The sequence below is a fragment of the Heliangelus exortis genome, chromosome 8, assembly GCF_036169615.1.
Source record: "Heliangelus exortis chromosome 8, bHelExo1.hap1, whole genome shotgun sequence".
Lineage (NCBI taxonomy): Eukaryota > Metazoa > Chordata > Aves > Apodiformes > Trochilidae > Heliangelus > Heliangelus exortis.
Genome location: NC_092429.1, coordinates 1,893,035 through 1,916,584, shown reverse-complemented (window position 1 = coordinate 1,916,584; position 23,550 = coordinate 1,893,035). Strand labels below are relative to the sequence as shown.

Here is a 23,550-nt window from a genome sequence, read left to right as displayed (position 1 = left end):
TGCCAGTCAAAAAAAAAATGTTAAGTCAAAAGTGAGCCTCTCTTTACCTGCTATTTTCCATCAAACTGGAAAAATCTCTCCAAGAAGATGTCTTTTTCATCTGGTAATACTACTAAAATTATTGATTCCAACCTTTCTCTGGGCAGAGCTGTATTTCTCTCACTGTTACTGGTGGCAAAATTAATTACCAGGCTGAAGTGTGACCCCTACTCTGAAGAGTTCACAGTCCTGTCTGCAGGATACTGGCAATGTGCAGTGACAACCCAGCTCTTAAGATTTTGCAGGAATAAATTCTCCTAAGAAATGTAGATGTCAGATATACCCACAGTGGTGCAGTAAATTATAGGGGGTAGTTCTTGGAAGGGTTGGAAGAAAAGAAATAGGTGTTTTATTACAGATATTTTTATTATTCTCTATATTTTATCAAGAGGTAGCAATGCACTCTGAAAAAATAACAATGAAAAAAAATTGATTTATTGATTTTCTTAATTTCTGTACTTGTTTACAGTCTCACACTGATTCACATTCCCCAGGAAGTGGAATTCCACCTTTTCATTCATATCTCACAAGACACTAACATTCCAATCACTATTTTTAGCTTTTAGAATATGGATTTCCTTTGCTTCTGTAGGTCCTGACGAGTTGCCAAATTCCAAACCATTGAGCTGGATCCACTGAAAACTTAACTACCTGCAGATGGTGACATTTAAACATTTATTTAGGTGCACATTAGGTATTCCTAAATATGTAATAAATGAAAATTCTACTTATTGACTGCCTAATTTCAGAGACCATAACCAGCTCAAGGTGTTCCCGGAGCACAGGCTGTGGCGAGGATCCTGTTGCAGCCCAGCTGCTAAAGGCTAAAAAATTCCAGATGTGCTGGGCCAGAAGAGGAGGACAAGGAGTGAAGGACTCCAGGCACAGGGGAGAGTGTTCATTAGGCTGGAAAGAACCCTGGATTTTGGCCTTTGCTCTTGGGATTATATTTTAATTGATGGTTGTTGAATGTTCATGCAGAAGAGAGGAGCAGAGCCTGGTGCCCAGGCTCGGAGACTTGGCTGCTGAGTGATGTGCCCAACAGACAAAGCTGTTGACTGAAGTGGACACCACTGAGCTGTCTCCTGAGAAGGTGATGACACACCAGGGAGATGATTATCACCCACTCTGGAACTCCACCCTGCTGGAACTTCAGAAAGGACTTCCCAGAAGAGCAGAAGATGGAGAAAGAGAGACCTGGGTCCTGCTGAACCTGCAATTCCAAATCGCTAAAACGCTCCTCAGAGACCTCCCCCATGACTGGCTGCAGCCCTCATCCCCAAGGGCTGGTGAAACCTGTTAGGCAGCACGTCCTCATCTGCTGCTCTCCTCCTCCTTGCTTCCATCTCTTTTCCAGCTTTGTTTACAAGCTGGAGTTGAGAGATTTCCATTTGATGAGCGTGGGGCTGCCACGGCAGCGGCGGCTCGGGGGGAAGGGGCCCAGGCCCCTGTGCTCAGCTCTGGTGAGGCCACACCTCGAGTCCTGTGTCCAGTTCTGGGCCCCTCAGCTCAGGAAGGAGATTGAGGTGCTGGAGCAGGTCCAAAGGAGGCAGCTGGGCTGGTGAAGGGATCCAGCACAGATCCTGTGAGGAGAGGCTGAGGGAGCTGGGGGTGTTGAGGCTGGAGAAGAGGAGGCTCAGGGGAGACCTCATCACTCTCTCCAACTCCCTGAAAGGAGGTTGGAGCCAGGGGGAGGTTGGGCTCTTTTCCCAGGCAACTCTCAGCAAGACAAGAGGGCACAAGAGGTCTCAAGTTGTGCCAGGGGAGGTTTAGGTTGGACATTAGAAAGAATTTCTTTAGGGAGAGGGTGCTCAGACATTGGAATGGGCTGCCCAGGGAAGGGGTGGATTCTCCATCCCTGGAGATATTTCAAAAGAGCCTGGATGTGGCACTCAGTGCCATGGGCTGGGAACCACGGGGGGAGTGGATCAAGGGTTGGACTTGATGAGCTCTGAGGTCCCTTCCAACCCAGCCCATTCTATGATTCTAGGAGCATACCACGTCCTTTGCCTCATCAGAGAGGGTGTTGTTGGAGACAAAGATCTTGCCAGCCTCTTCACAAAGTGCCCCACAAACCTCTTAGCAGGAGTTACTACTTCTTGATGTGCTCCACAAAGCCTACCAGGTCTAGCAGGAGTTACTACTCCTCCTCCCCAAGCCTTGCCTGGCGTGTGGCGGGGCCCTGGGTGACAGAGATATTAATAGCAGCCCAATACTGTGCTTGAAGTGTCTGCTCAGCCTTTGGAGGGAGGTGCAGACCTGAAGGAATCCCCATGCCAGGGGCAGCTGAGATATATCCTGTTTCCCAAGAGGCAGGAGATGAGGTGGGAGGCTCTCAGGTTTTCCCTCTCGCCACTGCAAATGCTTCCACCCGACTCGTCCTGCTGTGACAAAGTGACACTCTCTGGGCCCCATGGGACATCATCCCTGTGCCCTTAAAAAGTGCTCACTGCTGTGTTTAAGTTCAGAGGGTTGTGTTCAAGTCTGTGTTGTGACTTGTGTTCAAGTTCCCTGGCCACGAGAGAGGATGATTGCACCTCACCATGAGACTGCAGTCCAGAAGGGTGTAGAAGCTACACCACAACCTTTGCTTTTTTTGGAAAATAATAAGAAGCTATTTTAATGTTGAGAATGAAGCTGAGGGAAACAGAAAAAAAAAAAAAAAAATTTGGTGCCATGAATTCCACAGCATCAGCGTGAAGATAAAAGAAGAGATGCAGAAGGAAGATAAAGAGATTAGAGTATCAGAATGATTACAAATATTGCCCCTAGCAGTGCCTGTTCCCAAGGCTGCCTGCCATTTCTCAATGATAAGATCCAAGTTTTCAGGTTTGTTGTTTTTGTGTTGGTTTTGTTGTTTCTTTTTTTTTTTTTTTTTTTTTTTCTATTTGTGCTGGAAAGCTCCTAGCTATTTTTTGCTTCAGACTCCAAGATATTCATGCTGAAGGGTTCAGCCATTTCTGTGATTGAGGTTATAGAAAACTACAAACAAAGTTGTTTTGCTGAGGAAAGAGAAAAGCTGGGGTTGTTTAAGTTCTGCCACCCTGGCCAAGGGTGTGCCCTTTGATACACCTATGAAAATCCAGCCAAATTTAGCCAAATTACAAGTTTCTGAAAAATTATGGCTTGGATATAATCAGTGACTCTTTGCAGCTCCAAGGGTGGAAGCACACTGTGAAAAGGCAGGGATTCTCCTAAGGCAGAAGCCTGCATTTCTCCTGTGATCAGGGTACTGTGATGATGATATTGAAATTAAAAACAAGAGTAAAAAAATCAGAGAGAAGGCATCTGGTGCTATTTTTAGAAAGTTTCCAGATTACCCTAAAGTTAGAGAAAAAGCAAAAGTAACACAATCTTTTGATTTTAGCAAAACTCTCACAAATAGGGTCTTTCTAACCATCTTTGCTCTGTCCATCAGCTAAAATATTATAAGCCCAGGAGGAGAACCATGGGAGAATGAAGAGATGAAGAAGCATGACTTAGAAATGTGTATCCCTAGTTTCACAGCATGATGTCCTTCTAGCTGTAAGCATGAAAAATCCTTAATAATTCATTCAGTCTTGATCCAGGAGAGAACCATGGATATGCAGAGAATTCCTTAAATGTGTTTTAAGTGTAAATTTGCCTTTAATTCCCAAAGTGCTAGGAATACCACCCTGGGAACTGTTACTCCTTAGTGGAGCTCCCCTCTGAACTGGGTGCCATGCTGCTCACTGAGGTTATCCCACTACATCCAGCGGCAAAGGAGATGTGCCAAAGGGATGAGGTTGCTGGAAAAGGGGAAGCTCTTCAACCTAGAGCCTACAGGATCATAATTTCTGGAAGATGCTTCAGCACATGTGCCTCCTGCCTAGAATGCTGATGACACTAAGCTGGGAGGAGTGGCTGACACACCAGAAGGCTGTGCTGCCATTCAGAGAGACTTAGACAGGCTGGAGAGTTGGGCAGGGAGAAACATGATGAAATTCAACAAGGGGAAGTGGAGAGTTTTGCATTTGGGGAAGAACAACACGATGTCCCAGTATAGGTTGGGGGCTGAGCTGCTGGAGAGCAGTGTAGGTGAAAGAGACCTGGGGGTCCTGGTAGACAAGAAGATGCCCATGAGCCAGCAATGTGCCCTTGTGGCCAAGAAGGCCAATGGCATCCTGGGGTGCATTAGAAAGGGGGTGGTTAGTAGGTCAAGAGAGGTTCTCCTCCCCCTCTATTCTGCATTGGTGAGGCCACACCTGGAGTATTGTGTCCAGTTCTGGGCCCCTCAGTTCAAGAAGGACAGGGAAGTGCTTGAAAGAGTCCAGCACAGAGCTACTGAGATGATTAAGGGAGTGGAGCATCTCCCTTATGAGGAAAGGCTGAGGGAGCTGGGTCTCTTTAGTTTGGAGAAAAGGAGACTGAGGGGTGACCTCATCAATGTTTTCAAATATGTAAGGGGTGAGTGTCAGGGAGATGGAGTTAGGCTTTTCTCAGTGGTGACCAGTGATAGGACAAGGGGTAATGGGTGTAAATTGGAGCATAGGAGGTTCAAGTTGAATATCAGAAAAAATTTTTTTACTGTAAGGGTGACAGAGCCCTGGAACAGGCTGCCCAGGGGGGTTGTGGAGTCTCCTTCACTGGAGACATTCAAAACCCACCTGGACACGTTCCTAGGGGATGTACTCTAGGGGGCCCTGCTCTGGCAGGGGGGGTTGGACTAGATGAGCTTTCCAGGTCCCTTCCAACCCCTAGGATTCTATGATTCTATGAATCAGTGTGGGAAAGCACTGCAGAAACCTTGGTTAGAGCATGAGGAGGTTGAGTGCTCTGACATCTGCTGTGGCTGGTGAGTTATTAGCACCCTGACAGGCTGGGGCTCTTACAGGTAATTCTGTGATTTTGTAAAGGCCATGACAAAAAGCCATGGGCTGCTGGAAAACTGGTCCAAAAAAAAAAAAAAAAAAAAAAAAAAAAAAGCCATACCATCTTCTTTCATGGTTACATTAATCCCAAGCTGTTTGCCTGCAGCTTTCCTACACTGCCCTCACCCTCTTCTGCACTTGGATAAATCCTGCCTATTGTTTTTCCTCTGTCATGAACTTCTGATGTAATGTGATGCTCCCACAATGGTTTTGTTTCAGGAGAAACCAGAAGTGCTGAGATGTCCTTGTGCCCAGACCCCCAGTAACTCTTTCTAGCAGATGGTAAGAAAAGCCTGGAGTACCAGAAAGCTCTGCAGGGGATGTTCCTGGCTCTGTCTCCCATTTTCTGTCTCTGGGACCAGCAGGAGCACCAAACCAAGCCCCTTAGGCCATTCCACCAGTGTGCAGTACCCAACCCACCCCTTCCCCTGGCTGCCTCCCTCTCCCTCTGCCCAGCAGAACTGCTCAGGTGGGCTCAGTTACCTCTACCTGCTGTTATTCACCCTCCACAGCCCTTCCCCAGACTGATCTAGCTTCTTCCTGCACTCCTGATGTGCCTTTTCAGGCATTTTTTACACTTGCCTAAAAATTCCAGCCTTGCAAAGATGACACTTTGAAGCCTACGAGTTGGGTTTCTTCCTGACATCACCTGGTAGGTAGAATTTGGTATAAACTGAGAGGAGAGCTGTGATGCTGTGATCCAGCCCTGCTGCTAGCATCAGGCTTTTCCAGCCCTGAGCTGTGCAGCTGGGCACAATGCTCACTTTGAAATCCCACACCACACACGTGATGGCTTTCATTAAAAATATTATCTGGTGATGATGGTGCTATGGAAAGAACTCTCTCATAGGCAACACTTAGAGACCCAGGCTGGGGAGGGAGGAGACCATGGCATTTTTTCCATTTTCATTACTGGTTGTAATCTCTAGGGGAATGACTGATTAGGTGGGCAGACAGTGCCCTGAGTAGGAGATAAAACTTGGAATCTAGAGCCTTAGAGGCACTGCCAGGTCAGACATGTGAAAGGAGTTCAGATGTAAGAGCAGGGTTTCCCCACCAGGAATCCATGAATGATGTCCCAGAAAGAGTTAGTGCTGAGGTAGAAGACTGTTTATTTCTGCACACAAGGAAACAGGGTCCAGAGAAGCATTAATTAATTGCTGCTTTAAATATTCCATGTTAAATCAAAGAAGAAGAGGTGTCACCCTTGGCTTCATCCTAACCTGTCAGTTTGTGCAACACCTGTGAGTGAAGATAAAACTTCTAGAGAAAGGGAGAACTGCAGCACAAACTATCCCAGGGATGTAACTTCCAGGGAAAACATTAAAAATTCTAATGAAGAGGATGAAAAACTAAACATGAACATTGACAGGGGGAAGTGAAGCCCTTTCAGACACAGCCTGAGTGCAGCTTAGTGATGACCACAAATAAAAATGAAGGCAAACAAAAAAAGGAGTTAAAAACAAATCCCACAGGTTGGGAGGTACCAGAGGAAGACTGCAGCAATGCAAAAAGCAGGAGCCTCATGCAAATTCCCACCTTCTCTATTTTTAATCTGCATTTATAGCAAAAGATTAAATTTAGTCTTTGCTTTGAGGTTAGAAATGAGAGCCACAAAGAGCTGCTCAGTTCCACTCTTAGTTCACTCTGTTCCACTTAGAGGGGCTGAGGAGCACTCTGCCTTCATGGCTGTTACTGGGTGCCCAGTTTGCACACACCCAGTTAGCAAAAGGGCCAGAGACTGGGAGAGAGGATCAGGCAGCAATTAGGAGGCTGCCATATAAACATTCTCTTTACCTAATTTTTTTTTTTTTTTTTTTTTTTTGAGCTCATATTGTGTTACTTGCAGGTGTGAAGATGAGGATAATAAAAGAAGTGGCATTTCCAAGGAGATTTTCCAAAGGTCAGCCCATGCTTTTGCAACCCCTGATGCTCCTGATTTGCTAGGAGAGCACAGGGACTGACTGCAAAGTGAAGAGGCACCACAGAAGAGCCCTCTGTGTTCCTGGGAGTTGTATGTACAGTTGGGTTGCAGTTTTTAAAATATCAATTAAACATTTCTCTGTAAAGGAACTTCAGCAGGTGTACCAGTAATGCAATGATCTCAACAGAGGGGTATATGCAATGATAATATGCAATTAACAACCCTTGATTTAGCTCATGTTGACTCACAGGCTACAGAAATAGTGCTTTTCTTTGGTGCCATCCCATGTACAACTATTCTGGAGCCACCTCACCCTCTCTGTTTCCCAGTGTTGCCATGTACTGACCTGTTTGGCATCTCTGTGTGCTGCTCTCATGCACTCCCACCATGCTGCTGGGATTTATATCATGTTCCTCTTCTTCCCAGTCTCCAGATCCACTCCTTCTTTGCTCTTTTAAGCAAAAAAAGGGGTTATATTTGTAGTGTGGCCTCATTTTTGCAAATCTTAATGGCTGCATTACTTATTGCCTGGATGCTGTTGGCACAGCACAAGCTTTGTATCTTCTCTGCATCTCCCTGGTCCTGCCCTGCAGCACAGATATATTCTGCTTGTGGGGTTGCAGAAACCCTAAAGGAAGGGTAAACCCTCTCTTTTCCAAGGCTTATCCTAAAGCAAGAGGGGATGGATTTACTCCACAGCTGAATCTAAGTCAAAGACCAGCCTGGACTGTGAAAGAGCAGTGTGTTTAATTTTTGACTGATGTGTTGTGACTCCAAAGATCATAGAATCTGAATTTTTAATTTTTTTTTTTTTAAGATTTCCTATAATTTTTTTTCCTTGTGGCATTTTGGAGGGGGGGTGGGTGTATTTTCCTTTACATATTTTGACTTGTGAAAGTAAGCATGGGGCAACCAATTTAGAAACTGCAGCCCTGGTGGGTGCCTGGGTTGGAATTCTCCATCAGGAGAACCCACATCAGGAAGGAAGGGTGCTGGAAGCTGGCTGGAGAGGCAGCAGTGTGGGCACAGAGAATATGGGAACTCCAGGAGGAGTCCAGGTTTGCCTTGAGGGCTGTAGAATAAATGAATTTGGATTCTTCATGATAATGTTAAACCTGTTCAGTCAGTTCCCTCACCATAAGCAGGATCCTGGGGCTTTGGAACCAGGACAATTGCCTCATTTGTTTCCTGAGGTGAGTTTGTTAAAAAAAAAAAAAAAAAATTAAAAGGAAGAGTATTTGTAGCATTCACCTTGTGTAGCATTCATGAGTGTATGAATTGGATCACTTGGATAGCTGGAAACTAAGAGGTGTTGCTAATGTATGACTTAGCTCCAGCCATGACCCTGGTTTGATAATTTTTTACAGATACAGAGTTTTCTTTTCAAACATGCTGCTAAGGTCAGAAATAAATTTTTTAAAATATGGGTAATTTAGCCAGGATATTTGAAAACCACTTGGCCTTTCAATATAATTTAAGACTGTTGCATCTTACACTAGTGAATCTAATAAAAAACCCATAAAGTGTAATGCAAAAATGGCCAGTGCTAAGAGTGCATTTGGCTCAGGTTTGCTTCTCTTTCTCTTGGGCCCAGTGAAAATATTCCAACAGAAGACTAAAAGCTTCAACATGATGAAAAGAAAATTCCTTGTCTTTCAGGTAGCAAATGCTCCTTTAGCAATGGAAATACAAGATAATGATTATGGCAGCTTTGAGAGGTGTTTTGGTTTAGATTGGGTTTGTTAAACCAGAAGTGTCCTCCTCAGGAAAAAAAAAAAAATTAAATTGGACCCATAGCCACCTAAATGAGCTGATACAGCTTTTGCATAGTAAGAATTAAAATTAATTTACTAAAACCAAATGAAAGAGAGCTTTGCTGATGTCCCTGTCAGGTAAAAACCTGACCCTGGGAGAACCCTCCTGCATGGGTGAAGGGGTTTGGGTCTTACCCAGCTCCCACTCTCAGGATGGGGAGTATCTCTGTTGGCACCCAGTGCTTGGGAGAAGTGAAAAAAAAACCCTCTTAAAGCAGATAGAAACCACATTTCAAGAAAAGAGAACATGATGATAGTAAATAATATGTTGCTGTGTTAATTTTCAGATTGTTAACTTGTGGAATTCACTGCTGCAGGACATGAGTGACTCTGGAAGGACTAAAATTATATAATTTAAATTAAGTAGTGAAGTGGGAATGGGAGCCATCAGTCCACTACAGGTCAGATTTATTTCAATATTCTATACATTTGCAGGGGGTTGATGTAAAGTCTTAATTAACAAAGAGTAAGTGTAGAGGGGATGCATTTCATCCATGCCTATTTCTTGGCTTCTTGGGCTGCCTGATACTCCGTGCTTTCTTTTGGCAAATTTTACACATTTACCTCGTCTAACCTGCCAGGTTTGTTCCACAGAGGTGCACGATGAGGAGGGAAGGTGTAAGGTGTGAGTAAAGGCTTTCTCCTCATCCCCCCAGCCTGGCTTTGTTCCCACTCCAGCTCTTCCTCACTCAAAGGGGATGTTTCTTGGCTTCTTCTCTCTTTTCCAGGCCACTCTTCCCAGGAGGACAGCTGCCATCTGAGTGCCTCCAGGCTTTGGGTGCCTTCCTCTCCTTTATTTTCCAGCCCTGTCGCCCGATAAACATTTTCTGAACCCTCCTGGATGAGCTCTGCTGCCCGGGGATGGCCGCCTCTGCCCTGCGAGGAGACAGGAACATTGCACTCAAGTTTAAGAGAGATAAAAAGAGGTAAGAAGGAGGGAAACAGGTTTCAAAAGTTTAAGATGGAAAAAAAAAAAAAAAAGAAAGGGACTTTTTAGTAAAAAAACGAACTTGCGGTGCTGGATCTCCAGCCCCCCCACTCCCCCTCCGCGGCCCCGCTCCCCCAGCCTGGCTCTGCGGGGGGCGGCTCGGCCTCCCCTCAGGCTGCGGGCGGGAGCGGGGCGGGATGGGATGGGATGGGATGGAATGGGATGGAATGGGATGGGATGGGCGGGAGAGGGGCGGGGGGCCCGGGATGGGCGGGAGCGGGGCGGGGGGCCCGGCCCGGCGCTGCCCCCGCCCGCAGCGCGGCGGCACCAGACGCCTCCTCCTGCCTTTCCCCGCCGCTCCCGCTCCTCCTCCGCTCCGCACTTTGCGTCTCTCCTCAGCCGCTCTCAGTCAGCGGCGGGGCCCGCGGCGCTCGGTGTCGCCGGAGCCGGGCGGGCAGCGCGGGGCGCAGCGGCCGCCCTCCCAGCTGCCGTCCCGCTGTATGGCGGCCGCCCCGCAGCCCTAGCCGGCCCCCGGGGCCCGGGGGAAGGCGGCTCGGGAGTCCGGGGCGGCGGCGGGGAGGGAGGGAGGGAGGGGGGTGGGAAGTTGGCCGGAGGCGGTGCCCGCGGCTCTCCCGCCGCGGCAGCATGGCGCGGGGCGGCGGGCAGCTGGAGGCCGCCGCCAGAGCCCGGGGCCGCCGCCCGAGGGGCCGGGGGCAGCTCGGCCTCCTCTGCCTGGCTCTGCTCTGCGGGCTGGGCGCCGCCGAGGCGGAGTTCTCCATCCTGGACGAGGCGCAAGTTCTGGCCACCCAGATGAGGAAACTCGCCACCGAGGAGCTGGGGGTCGTCACCATGCAGGTACGGCCCGGCCCGCGCCTCGCCTGGTTTTCCTTCCCTCCTTCCCTTCCTCCTCCACACGCTCTTCCCGATTCCTGTTTTGTCCTTTCTTTCTTCAGTCCTTTCTTTCTCTTCACCCCAACCCCCCCTCCACGCCCTCCGGTTCTTTTCTTATTGGCAAACTTTTCCTCTCTATTGCGCGGGCCGCTTGGCTCCCGTCAGCCCCCGTCTCCCCGTCAGCCCCCGTCTCCCCGTCAGCCCCCGTCTCCCCGTCAGCCCCCGTCTCCCCGTCAGCCCCCGTCTTCCCTCAGCCCCCGTCTTCCCTCAGCCCCCGTCTTCCCTCAGCTCCGTCTCCCCGTCAGCCCCCGTCTCCCCTCGGCTCCGTCTCGGCTCCCCTCAGCCCCCGTTCCCCCCTCATCCGCTTCTCGGCTCCCCTCAGCTCCGTCTCGGCTCCCCTCAGTCCCCGTCTCCCCCTCATCCCCTTCTCGGTTCCCCTCAGCTCCGTCTCCCCTCAGCCCTGGCTCGGTCGGTGGGTTCTGCTCCGAGGCGGGCTGAGGTGGTAGTGGGAACGGAGAGAATTCTGTTTTCTTCCTAAATTACACAATGGAAGCGGGAAGAAAACGCTTCCCCGAAGTCTCGGAGGGCGGTTTTAGCAGCGGGGGCCGAGCTCGGCCTCGGGACTGAGCCCACCGCGCTCCGGGGCTGTTTTTGGGGCTTGTTCCTCCCGCCCGAGCATCCATCCGTCCATCCGTCCATCCCCATCGCTGGCAGCGAGCTGCAAGGAGTCGAGTCCTGCCCGAATACGCTCACATCGGGGGGTAAATAAACCCTTCCCGGCCCGAGAGTGCGTTGGGACAAGTTTAGTCAGATGCTGTAATTCCTTTCGGGATTTTGGGGTGGTGAGGAGTTATTTGCATCGGGGCCGTGGAGGCTGCGTCTGTGATGGGGGGGGTTGTGTGGGGGTTGTTGGGGTGCGCTGGTACCTGCCCTGCGGCTATCGGCCACGGAGCCTCCTCCCTCAGGGGGGGAAAAGTGAAATCTGATCCCCGGCGGCTTCCAGGGGAAGGTGTGGTCAGTAGCAAACGCGGATTTAAAAGCCTCCCGAACTGAAAAGGAGACACTTTCATAGGATCAGCGGGGGTCTCTACCCAAATGGCCTTTTATCTTCTCTAAACTGGCTTCATTCTCTCACCTCTGAAACATCATTGTGTTGGTCGGCCTCCTAGGGCTGCGTTTTGTCTGGGGAAACACTGAGCTGTCTCTTGTCCTTGATGCTAAGACGACGTGGATTTAAAGGACTTCACTTAACAAGGTAGATTATTGATGTGTTGGATTTAAGGCAGCCACTTTTTCCGTATTCCTTGCATGCACATATGTGTATTTCCCCTCAAAAGCTCCGAGCGTAATCCTCTAAATGGTGGAGTCTCTGGTTAATGCAAATGAAGTCAGTGTAATTGCATTGCTAAATCTGTTTCTGGTGTTAAAAAAAAAAATCCATACCATCACCCCAACCATATTGTCTTTTAAAAAGCAACTCATAAAAATATCCATGGTTACCTTGCTGCCGTGCTCTAGCTAAGTGTAGAATGAGCCAGGATTTCTTTCCAAGAATTGTACAAACTCAGGAGCAATCTGGATGATGCAAATAGTGTTAAAAAACTGTGTTTAGTACTAGTTGGATATTTAAGGCCCCCAAATAATTTAATACAGTGAAACCAGTAGTTAAACTCTGAAAACCCTTTTCATACTGAGCTCTATTTTTACATGCCTAATATTTTGGCTGCCATAACTCCCATCAAGCTAACGTGCAGCCTGTCCTGTGCTCTCCCCTGTAACATTATTACAGCTGTTTAAGATTAAAAGCCTGTGGGAGCAAACCTCCCCTGATTTTAGAAGCTTCTTTGCTGACCTCCTGCAGTAGAACAAAAAAATGTTATGACATCTGTCACTGCACCCCATGCTTCTTGCTCGAATTTTAGGGTAGAAATTTCCTTAGCCTGGGTGTTGTTCCTAAGGCAGGGTGAGGTGTAGCTGGGGCAGAATTACCCCCTTTTTATCTTTTTTTCCCCATTCATGCTGGGGTGTTGGTGAGTGGTGGCAGGCAGGGATGCTGAGGGTGATGCAGACAGGTGCTGAGTGTCTGGGCAGAAAGGAGGGGTGGAGAATATTGGAAAAAAAGAAAGAAGAGTGAGAGCAGTTGAATTAGAGATAAATCTGGGGGTGTTGTGCTGGGTTTAGAGGAAGCAGGCCCCAAATTTGGACCTAGTGAGATGATGTTGTGGTAGCAAGAGGAAGGATGAATAACCAACAATTTTGGGAGCTGAGGTTTTAGGTCGTTTCATAAATTGCAGAGGAGGAATTTGTAGAGGATTTAAAGCTTCCCTTGCACGTTCCCTTCAGGCTTTTGGTCCCTGCCAGTTGTGGCTCCTCCATCTGCAGCTCCTGGCAATAGGCAGGAGGTGGTGTCACCAGCCACGGGGTGGGACGTGGCTGTGGGAGAGGGATTTGGAGGAAGCATCCAATGAGTGATGGAGCAGGTGGAAATGTTTAGATAGAGTGAAGGTGAGAGGCTGGCTTGGGTGTGTTTGAGTCTGGAAAAGAGGAAATTGTAGACAGAGTCTCCAGAAATACAGGGAAGGAGGGTGAGGTGGAGCCTCCAGATCGAACATGAGAGGAGCAGTGAAGAGGTAAGAGGAGACCCATGAAATTTCTGAGCCTTAAATGCCTGTGTAATGAATATGGAAGCTGTGAGATAGAAAAGAAATGTGGGATGGCTGGAGCAGCCATCAGTGCTGTGAAGGAGATCCATCTCCTGAGTGCAGTGCTGCCTTCCTGCAGTACATTTGTTTTCTACCAGGATTTCACATAATGAGGCCAACAGCAAGAAGGACTTGGTGGTTTTTCTCAAATTGCATTACTTTGCAGTGCTGAGAGGAAGGAGGTGCATGTGTGTCTGCACTGTAACACACAAGAAGGGTGAGGATGGGAGAGATTTCTGAGGCCAGCATTGAGCTGACAGGTATTTTTGACACACCACTGCTTTGCTATTTACAGATGCTTGCATGAGGGCAGTATCTGACTGTTACCTTTGTGTCATGTTTTGTTTTCTCACCTGTGTAAGTGCTCTGATTTCATATATAAATTTATTCCTGGAATATCCAGCTGAGGATAATGGCCTGTAGGTGATAACTGGTGAGCTCCATCATTCACTGGACATACTGGACAGCAGTTGGACAGTCTCTGAGTTAAGTTTCAAACTAGAAGGTGCACATTTGTATCATAGGAGGGATCTCACTCAGTGAGGACATGTTGTGTGCTGTGGTGCAGAAGGCTGCCTGGGTTCCTGGGTGTCTGTTGCCATCCTGGGTGCTGTTTCTCCAGGAGTGATTAAATACAGAAAATTCTTTGTCTGACTTCCTCTGTCCCTCTAATTAATTGTTCCTGCTCAGTCTGACAGTTGTAGCAAACCCACACTTAATTGCTGGCTCTTTATATCACACATACCTTTGCCAGCTTGGGGGCTGGGGTGGTGTGTAAGTGCCCATGCTTGTGCCTTTTTTTTTTTTTTTTTTTTTTTTTGTTTTTTACCTAAGTGATTGAGGTGAGCTGTTTATGGTTGTCCCCAAACTTTCTCAGTGCTTCTTCCAAATTCCCCTGCCAGCACCAGGACACAGTTGCTGTCCCTACAGTCACCTGTGCCATTATCTTCTTTTTTTTTTTTTTTTCTCTTTGTTGACAGCATCCATATGGTTCCAGGGGGCAGGTTTTGGCAGCAGGTTTTTTTCCCTGCTTGGGAGCTGGCATGCAGTCACAGCTCTGCTTGTCAGTCCCAGCAGCCCTGTCACTTGTCATTCCTGGGCAGAGTCTGTATTAAATAGCTCTTAATTCCCAGAGGTCTGGAGCTTGGTGAACGAGCAACTCGGGTGACAGTTCTGTAATGCATTCATTTTCCTGGGAAGAGCTGACACTGGGTGGTAATTAAAAGCCAAGTGCTGTTTTATGCTAAAATTATAACTAAATTGGTGGTTGTGGCACGACCTGGTAGAGTTTCACCATCCCTGTTAACCTGGCTTCTCTGACCTAGCTGAAATTAAGAGAGTTGAAACTATCTGGAATTCTTCTGTTGGGAGGCAAAGGCAGTAAAAGAATAAATCAGTATTTTTATGGGAATTTTGTTTGATTTTTTTGGCAAGGCTCAGTCCTCTGAATCTGCACGGGGCATCCAAGGTGAGGACTATTTTTTGGTAGTGCAAGGTAACATCTCCACCTCCAAAATGGGGTTATAATACTTAGAGTGAGAGTTGAAAGGATTAAGCAAAGCTTTGAAGATGAAAAGCACCGTTAAGTGTTTTTGTAACTTTTAAAATGCGTGTTGATGTTTCTAGCCAGATAGTAACAAAAGTTATAGCCCCAGAGGGCCTTAAATATTTTTGAAGGCAGCTCTGCCATCTTAATCCTCCGTGAAGGAAGCACAGCCCTTTCTCATTGTCTGTTACTGATCTTGGAGATTGGAAGAAAAAGAAAAAAAAAAAAGCATTTTGCCTCTGAAAACAGCAGTTTGCTGGTCGTTTTCTTCCTGTGTGTTTCCCCCCCTCTTCCCCTTTTATATTAATACTTGCTCAGGTGATGTAGTGATATGTAAAATAATAGAAGAGCATAGTACAACCTTCTTCAGATTGATTGGCAAGCCTACTGTTTATTTATTTTGCCACTAACTTGTCTGGCCATATGTTTTTCAAGAAGAACAGATTGTGCAAGAGCAGGATGACACAGAGATGGAGAGGTGGCTGGGGGTTTATATGGGGAGGATGCTCTGGCATTTTTGTTCTGAAAAATCCATGTTCTTTGAAGGTTGCTGAGGGATGGCAAAGAGGTACAGTCACCAGAACTGTCCATTTATTTCATCTCTTTGAAAATGAACACTGATGGGATACAGGGTTGTTTTTCTAATGGGGTGATCTTGTGGATTTATGGCTTAGAATCTGAGCTAAATCCCATTTTAAGCTGCACTGCAGACCAGCTGAAATGCCAGAACTGTGGTTCTCCTTCTCTGAAATCAGGGGTTCCACACATTTCCCATCTCCTTTCTATGGGTATTTATCTGTCATTGACTGAAGTAATTGTGCAGCAAGTGATGGGGAAAACATTGGGAATCCTCCAGGTCTGGGTTTGAAACCTGGACCTCTGTGCAAAATAAACCAAATGACAGCACGGAAAATCCCTTCCCTTTTGTTTTTTCCTTTTATTTTCAGGTTGTTTCCAGCTCTTGAAGCTGAAACACAATAGAAAAATGTAAGTAAAGGCTGATATGTAAGAAATGCTAATAATATTTTGACCATATATTAATTTATTTTTTTTTTTCCTATTACTTGGCAGTAACACTCAGTATTAATTACAGAGTAGAAACCAGTGGAGTAAAACCTCATCTGTTTTACATGATTATGTCTTGGTTTGAATCCAGCCACACAGCAGCCTTTTTCAAGGCTTTCTGAAAGACTGCAGCAGTTTTTCATCCTTTTCCACACGGATCCTTTTTATTTTTCTGGCATGAAAACATTTCAAAAAGATAGCGAGAGGTCCTGGTAGCAGGGCAGGGAAGATGGCTCTGAGCAGGAAACCACATCTGAATTTTTAATTAGGCTTTGAGTCCTTTTCTTCAAAAGTGTGGGGAGGTGGTTGGGGATGTTAAGTCCTTCTTGCATTAGCCAGGACTGCCATTCCACTTCAAACAGGGGGAGTGCAGCTGTCCTGGGCAGATAAAAGTTGCAGCAAGGTGGGTTGGGAGATAATGAGCTGTCCCCAGCACTGCTGCCACCAAGGATCCTGGCAGGGACTGGAGGGGTTATTAGCAGCAAGAAATCCCAGAAGGTGGGGAAGTGATTGGGGATCTTCTCAGCTGTGGCAGTGCTGATAACACCTCTGTTAAGCAGGCAGAGGAGTAAATACAGCAGGTGTTAGCTGCCTGGTTTTCCTTGGCTTCATTCAGCAGAGGAGGGAAGGTTAGGGACTGGTGATGCAAAGGGAGCAGAGTCTGCTAAAGGGAGCTTGGCCAGGCACTGCTGAGACAAAATGGAATGTTTGCTGCCAAATAAAATTGAGTGCTTCACCTTCTCCCAGGCAGAGAGGCAAAATATGGCTGAGAATGGGAGGAAATGTGAAGTCCTAAGTGATACATGGACCATTGATCATTTTATGTGCATGGATAAAAGGAAGTATTAACAGATTAGTTGTTGGTTTGTTTTTTTTTTACTGTTGCCTGTTAGTTTTGGTGAAAAACTGGCAAAGAAATGATTGAGGCTTTTTTTTTTTAAGTGCCCAGCTAAAAGGAGTCACTCCAAATTTCTGTAGGAGTGACACTTGTCAGGATGCTGCATGGTTTCAACAGACTTCAGTGAGGATTGGATAATATTCCCAGAGTGATTTATTTCTTTGTATTTGAAGAGGAAAATACTAACTTTTGGTTGATTTCTATTTTTTTTTCCCACGTACATTGGTTATTTAGCTTAGAAATTGAAAATTAAGTAATTTATTTGATATATCAGCCTTGGACATCAGGAATACAGCTCAACTCTTCCTCAACTCCTGCATTAAGTGTGTTCTTCCCTGGTGCAGATTTCCATGGGATTCTGTCTGTCCAATTTAGCAGAGAAAATCTGAGTTGACTTTTTTGAAACAACCCTGGTGCCACAAGTCAATAAGAAATCATTCCCAATTCCCTGAAAAAAGCTTCAATGGAGTCACTTTCACCCACTGCCCACTGAGGTCTCTTGTGGAGGCTCCCAAGTGATTTTGCAAAAGTATATTTGCACAATTACAGTCATTACTCAAAACAAACTGTTAGCTCTCCCTTTTCCAGTCCTCTGCCAGAAGCAGCTGATAAAAGCAGCTTTTTCACTGATGCTGCTTCCCTTTCCAGCACAGGGTTTTTTGCTCAACTCTGAAGGTGTGCTCTGTGGTTTTGGGCATCCTCAGCAAGGACTCCTGCCCTGCAATAGGAATTTTTGGCTTTACTTAGCTGGTCACAGGTGGGAATCAGGCCAGGGAAAAATTCTAGGTCTAAAATAGACACATCTGGAAAGGTTTCTAAAAGCTGAGATGCCTACAAGGGGAATTTCTCAGGTGTTTGCCCTGGTAGGGTTATATGAGTATATTTCTGCCATTTTTTGGTGGATTTTGGACCAAAAAAAAAGCAGATTGCAGGGAAAAGGAGACTTTTGGTGTAGGCAGGAAGACAGGAATAAGCACTGAGGATGGCTCCTGTATCCATCAGTGGGTCTGGTTTGAAGCTGCAAATTTCACACTCTTTGATCTGTTAGATTAAAATCAGAAAATGTTATTCCTGGATACACAGTCTCTTGTGCCTTGCTTGTAGGAGGTTATGGTTAAAAAAAAAACTGGAAGAAAAAGTTAATATTCAAATACATTGCTGGAGGAGGATGAAAATTTCACACTTTTCAAACTTCTTTATCTTTAGATGAGCTGCAGCAATGCCCAGGTCCCAAATAAAAAAAACAGTGTCACACAAGCAGCCAACCTTCTCCTGGGAGTTACTGCTCAGGAATGTGAGTGGGGAAAAACTGAAATTTTTTTTTTTTTTTTAAAATTTTTGAAATGAAACCATCATTTTAAATTACAATATTCCAGCTCTTCCTTTTAAAATTCTGCTGCTGCTGCATTTTACACAGCCCTGGATGGTTCTGGTAGCTGCTCTGAGGGGTAGCTTGAAGGTCATGAGGTTGTTGGACCCAAAGTGAGCCAAAGATCCCCATGTTCTTGGTGAAGACACCTCTGCCACGTGGGATTTTCTTCTGAAAAAAGAAGTCTTTCTTTTTTATTTCTGTGTTCAGTTTTTTACATTTTAGGGACTGACATACTGATGTTCCTGTATTGCCATGAAAGCTCCTGGAAGCAAAGCCAAAATTAAAATAGCTCCAGCATTACCATAAGAGCAGATAAGTAGCTCAGTAAGGAATGGCTGCTCATTTATTTCTCTCTGGTAAGAAACTGACTTCAGTGAATTTTTAAAATACTGATTATTCACCCTGAGATCACATAAATATAATTTTGCCTCCTCCTTCATCTTTATGTATTTATTCAGGAAGCTGTTGACTGTAAGTTGAGAAATACATAAAAAAATATATATATATTTTGGTAATTGCAACCTCAGACTTTCAAACACTGCTTTTTCATATGCCTCCAAGAACAGAAAGTCAGCCACCAAAAGTAAATGAAACCCTCCATACATTGCCATGGTTTTCAGTGTTTGAAACAGAGGATTTCTCTTTGAGGAGCAGGGGTGCAGCAGCTATTTTGAGAAGGGAAGAGGACCTGGAGTCAGGACAGAATGAATGCAGACCTGCTTTGGGAAGGCTCCTTTGAAAAGTCAGACCTGCTGAGTGTGCTCTCTGCTTCAAGTGTGTCACCTGGGTGATTTAGTGCAGCCTGAAAATCCAGGCTAAAGGAGAAGAGGAAAAAAATTAAGTAGCTAGGAAGGGATAATTCACTCATTAAAAATAGAGAAGTACATTTTTTTTTTGGTTTTCTTTGGGAATGTAATGAAGGCTGTTGTCCCCTCTGAGCTGAGATGAGAGCTGCTTTGCTGGATGTGCATATAGTACAGGTCAGGCTTGTTCTTTCCTGGTTTGTATTAACCCACACCTGGGTGCAGCTTGGATACAAAAAATGTTCTTGTGCATTCCAGGCCTTTGACCCCAAACCTTGACTCATAGAGTCATAGAATGGGCTGGGTTGGAAGGGACCTCAGAGCTCATCAAGTCCAACCCTTGCTCCACTCCCCCCGTGGTTCCCAGCCCATGGCACTGAGTGTCACATCCAGGCTCTTTTGAAATATCTCCAGGGATGGAGAATCCACCCCTTCCCTGGGCAGCCCATTCCAGTGTCTGATCACCCTCTCAGTAAAGAATTTCTTCCTAATGTCCAACCTAAACCTCCCCTGGCACAACTTGAGACCTCTTGTGCCCTCTTGTCTTGCTGAGAGTTGCCTGGGAAAAGAGCCCAACCCCCCCCTGGCTCCAACCTCCTTTCAGGGAGTTGGAGAGAGTGATGAGGTCTCCCCTGAGCCTCCTCTTCTCCAGCCTCAACACCCCCAGCTCCCTCAGCCTCTCCTCATGGGATCTGTGCTGGATCCCTTCACCAGCCCAGCTGCCTCCTTTGGACCTGCTCCAGCACCTCAATCTCCTGTCATGGGGAAGCCCAGGGAGTTCCCATCAAGTTGCACTTCAGACCCTGGTGCAAGCTGAAGGTGCAGCAGTGCCTGCTGCCTTCCAGCATCCCTCCACCATATCCTAACCTCTTGTGTCTCTTTTTTTGCTGCTCTCTGCCTCCTTAATTCCAGTCCCCTCAATGTGCTGGAAGCAATTCCCCTGCCTGTGGGCTTGGGATGGTCACTGAGCCCATTCTCCAGGTGACCTGCATAGGGCTGGGGAGGTGGATTTGCAGTCCTGGTGCTGCAGATCGACACAACCCCTCCCATCAGTCTGAGAAACAGCAGGATTGCAACAGATCCCCTGAGGTTTTGGGCTTGGAGGATATTCCCAAGGGAGCTGGATGGAAGCCTGGGGCTGCAGACAGACCTGAAGATCTGCAGAGAACTCTGCATGACAAGACCCAGCAGTTTTGCAACCATCCCTTTGTCCTCTGTGTCAGCCAAGAAGAGCTTGGCTTTTTTATTTTTTTTTTTTTTTTTTTGCCCCTGGTGCTAGGAGATGACATTTCCTTTGAATACTGCAAACAGATCTGTGGCCTTTTTGAAATTCTTGCTCTGAAATATGGTCAGAGCCAGTGTTAGCTTTGGGCCTGATTCCCTGCCTGTCCAAAAATATATTTAAACTGTTAAAAACCTTGCTGTAGCAAGTCTGGGGGCTTTGCAGCTCCTGGGAAGGTTGGGATGTGAAGCTGGGACACAGCTGTGCTGGGGAAGGTTGTCAACTTGTGGCCTTGCTTTGGTGCAGAAAGAGGAAAGATGGATTTTTTTTTTTTTTTTTATTGCCTTTTGGTGGATAGAAAATAACTTTACCTTTCCACAGGGCTGGGAGGGGTTTCTGTCTACCTGACTTAGTTACTCAGACTCTTGGGAGATGCTGAGTCCCTGCAGGCAAAGGAAAAGGAGGAATAAGGTGTAGAAAGGGGTATAAGGGATAAACTGGGTGTTTACTGCTTTGGTTTTCATGAGTGCAGGAGCAAATGATACCATGGTGCAAGAGCAGGACCTGATCCAGGTCTTATTTATAACTTTTTTCCTTTTTTTTCTTTTTAACCTCCCTGTTCCCAGCCCATCAAATGCTGCTGTCCTCTGAGCATCATGCCTGGGGCAGGTACCCTGTCATGGCTGGGATAGCCCTTCTCATTTCATCCCTCAGCAGTGCCAAATACAGGGTGGTGATCATAGAATCATAGAATCCTAGAATCCTAGGGGTTGGAAGGGACCTTGAAAGCTCATCTAGTCCAACCCCCCCTGCCAGAGCAGGGCCCCCTAGAGTACATCCCCTAGGAACGTGTCCAGGTGGGTTTTGAATGTCTCCAGTGAAGGAGACTCCACAACCCCCCTGGGCAGCCTGTTCCAGGGCTCTGTCACCCTTACAGTAAAAAATTTTTTTCTGATATTCAACTTGAACCTCCTATGCTCCAATTTACACCCATTACCCCTTGTCCTATCACTGGTCACCACTGAGAAAAGCCTAACTCCATCTCCCTGACACTCACCCCTTACATATTTGAAAACATTGATGAGGTCACCCCTCAGTCTCCTTTTCTCCAAACTAAAGAGACCCAGCTCCCTCAGCCTTTCCTCATAAGGGAGATGTTCCACTCCCTTAATCATCTCAGTAGCTCTGCGCTGGACTCTTTCAAGCACTTCCCTGTCCTTCTTGAACTGAGGGGCCCAGAACTGGACACAATACTCCAGGTGTGGCCTCACCAATGCAGAATAGAGGGGGAGGAGAACCTCTCTTGACCTACTAACCACACCCTTTCTAATGCACCCCAGGATGCCATTGGCCTTCTTGGCCACAAGGACACATTGCTGGCTCATGGGCATCTTCTTGTCTACCAGGACCCCCAGGTCTCTTTCACCTACACTGCTCTCCAGCAGCTCAGCCCCCAACCTATACTGGGATGCCTGAGGTGCCTCTGTGTCACCAAATAAAGAAATGAAAACCTGAACACAAAGCAGACCTTTGGCTGGCATTGCAGGTTCCAGACCCATTTGGAGTCACTACTGCAGAGGAGTTGGGAAGCATTCCCAGCTCCTGATTTTAAAATCTGCTTTTTTTTCTCCTAGGAGCCTTAAATCTTTTAGTGGAGTTGAGCTGGTGCCTGAGCCTTCACTTGATAATCCCTGTATAAAAATGTATGCAAATGGCAGGGCCCTGTTTACTAACCAGAGTGCCTAGATGAAAGGAAGCTTTGTGGCAGGGGCCTTTTGTGCCTTCTTGGATCTCTCAGCAATTCCTGCAGAGCTTCCCAAGTCTGCCTGACACCGAGTGGCAGAGGAAAAGCCCCTCTGCTCTTTCAGCCTCAGTGGAGAAGAATGGGGAAGGAGACTTGGGGAGGGGGAGGAGGAGGAGGAGTGGGCACTCACCAGCTGAGTGTTCAACACCTTCAGTTCCTCCTTACCCCCAGCTGGGGCTTTGCATCTGCAATCTGGGGCTGCTTCCCAGCCCCCTCAAATGGAGACAAACTTTTCCCAGCCCAGCTTTCCCTCACAGGTTTCTCTTGTCACTCCCCAACATGGCACTTGGTTTCTTTTCTGAGCTGAAGTTGAGATCTGATGTTATCACTCATCTGTTTCTATTTATCTTCTATTTAATTCCTTATTTTTTTTCCCTGTCTGTACTACACCACAGGTTCTTGGTGACAAAAAGATTGGTTTGGGGTTTTTTCCTCCAAAAAATAAGGCTGCAAGGTCAAAGGTATGTGTGGTTTAACCTGACATCCTCATCAGAACAGGAGTCTAGTGGACATTAATTAAGTTTCCAGTAGCTAAAAGAACTGAACTAAACTTTAAATATCCTGAAGTTCTCTGATAAAGAGGAGTTGCTGCCAGTTCCCATGCTCTGTGGGGTTAGAAGCAGAGAGCTTCTCACTTTAATTCCACTCCAAAACCCCCTGAAAATGCATTTCAGTTTGTAACCACCTGAATCACAGAGGACATTATCTAAGAGGAAAAAATAAAAATAAAATAAGAAAAAAAAAAAGAAAAGAAAAAAAGAAAGGAAAAAAAAAAAAAAGGAAAAAAACCCCAAAACAACTCCCCCCAGCCCTAACAAACCAAAACCCAACAAACAAAAAAAAAGCACCCAAAACCCCCCCTCCAAAGCAAACAAACAACAAAGTCACAAAATTAGGGCAAGAAGCTGGTTGAAATTTGTCATTTTTTTGGAATTTGGTGCCTTTGATAAGGTTCTTGTGGCTTTACCAGTCAAATGCAAATCTTGTAGTAGTGAAATTCAGCAAGCTTTGAACTGCTTTTTGAAGTGAGAGGCAGAGCCTGTTTGTTTCTAGAAGGAGGTGGTTGGAATAGGTAAATCACCTGAACCCTCTGTGGTTGGACAGCCATTCTTTATATAATTATCTCATTTTTTAGATTTTTAGACTGCTTGCTTAGTGAAATATTTAGGGAAACACACAGGGCTTATGCTGCACAGTAGTGCTGTGAATCATAAAGAAGTATGCAGGGTCTGAAAATTAGAGACATGGGGTATTCATCTGTTTCTTTTGTTTATTTTTTCTTTGTTGTTGTGGTCTTTTTATTTCAATTTTTGATTCATTTCCATGCATCTTTGACAGAGGTTTTGTGTTCTTCCTCTTGGCTCTTCGGTTTCATCAGTTGGTTAAAAATTGAATTAAAAATCAGGATCTTAGTTTGTCAGATGAAGATGGCTCATGAAGAATAAAAATTTTTTTTTCTTCACATCCTTTGGAGGTTGGGAGAACGAGTATTCATTTTTTATCAGGAAAAAAAAAACCCAAAACAACCCCCAGTATTATTGTTATTACTATTTTTTTTTTGGTGACTAAAAACTGCAACAGGAAATGACCTGAGACACAGTTTCCATGACACCCTCTCACTTGAAGCCAGTTTGCAAGAAGATGAAAGGC

At 46.2% G+C, this 23,550-nt stretch overlaps 1 protein-coding gene and 1 long non-coding RNA gene across 4 annotated transcripts in view; one reads left to right on the top strand and one right to left on the bottom strand.

Moving 5' to 3' along the window:
• Nucleotides 1–456: 456 nt before the first annotated feature.
• Nucleotides 457–9,635, bottom strand: LOC139798842 (uncharacterized). Its single transcript, XR_011727000.1, has 3 exons — nucleotides 9,234–9,635; nucleotides 7,202–7,306; nucleotides 457–690 (listed from the first exon to the last, which is right to left on the bottom strand). It is a non-coding gene; the product is annotated as an uncharacterized lncRNA (long non-coding RNA).
• Nucleotides 9,636–10,186: 551 nt separating this feature from the next.
• Nucleotides 10,187–23,550, top strand: part of CACHD1 (cache domain containing 1) — a 92,724-nt gene continuing 79,360 nt past the window's right edge. For 2 of the 3 annotated variants that reach the window (XM_071749920.1, XM_071749922.1), the window contains exon 1: nucleotides 10,188–10,452. In XM_071749920.1, the coding sequence (XP_071606021.1) occupies nucleotides 10,243–10,452 (210 nt within the window). In that variant the 5' untranslated portion in view covers nucleotides 10,188–10,242. Of the gene's footprint in view, nucleotides 10,453–23,550 lie in introns of all 3 variants that reach the window. The other variant, XM_071749919.1, reaches the window with a different exon arrangement.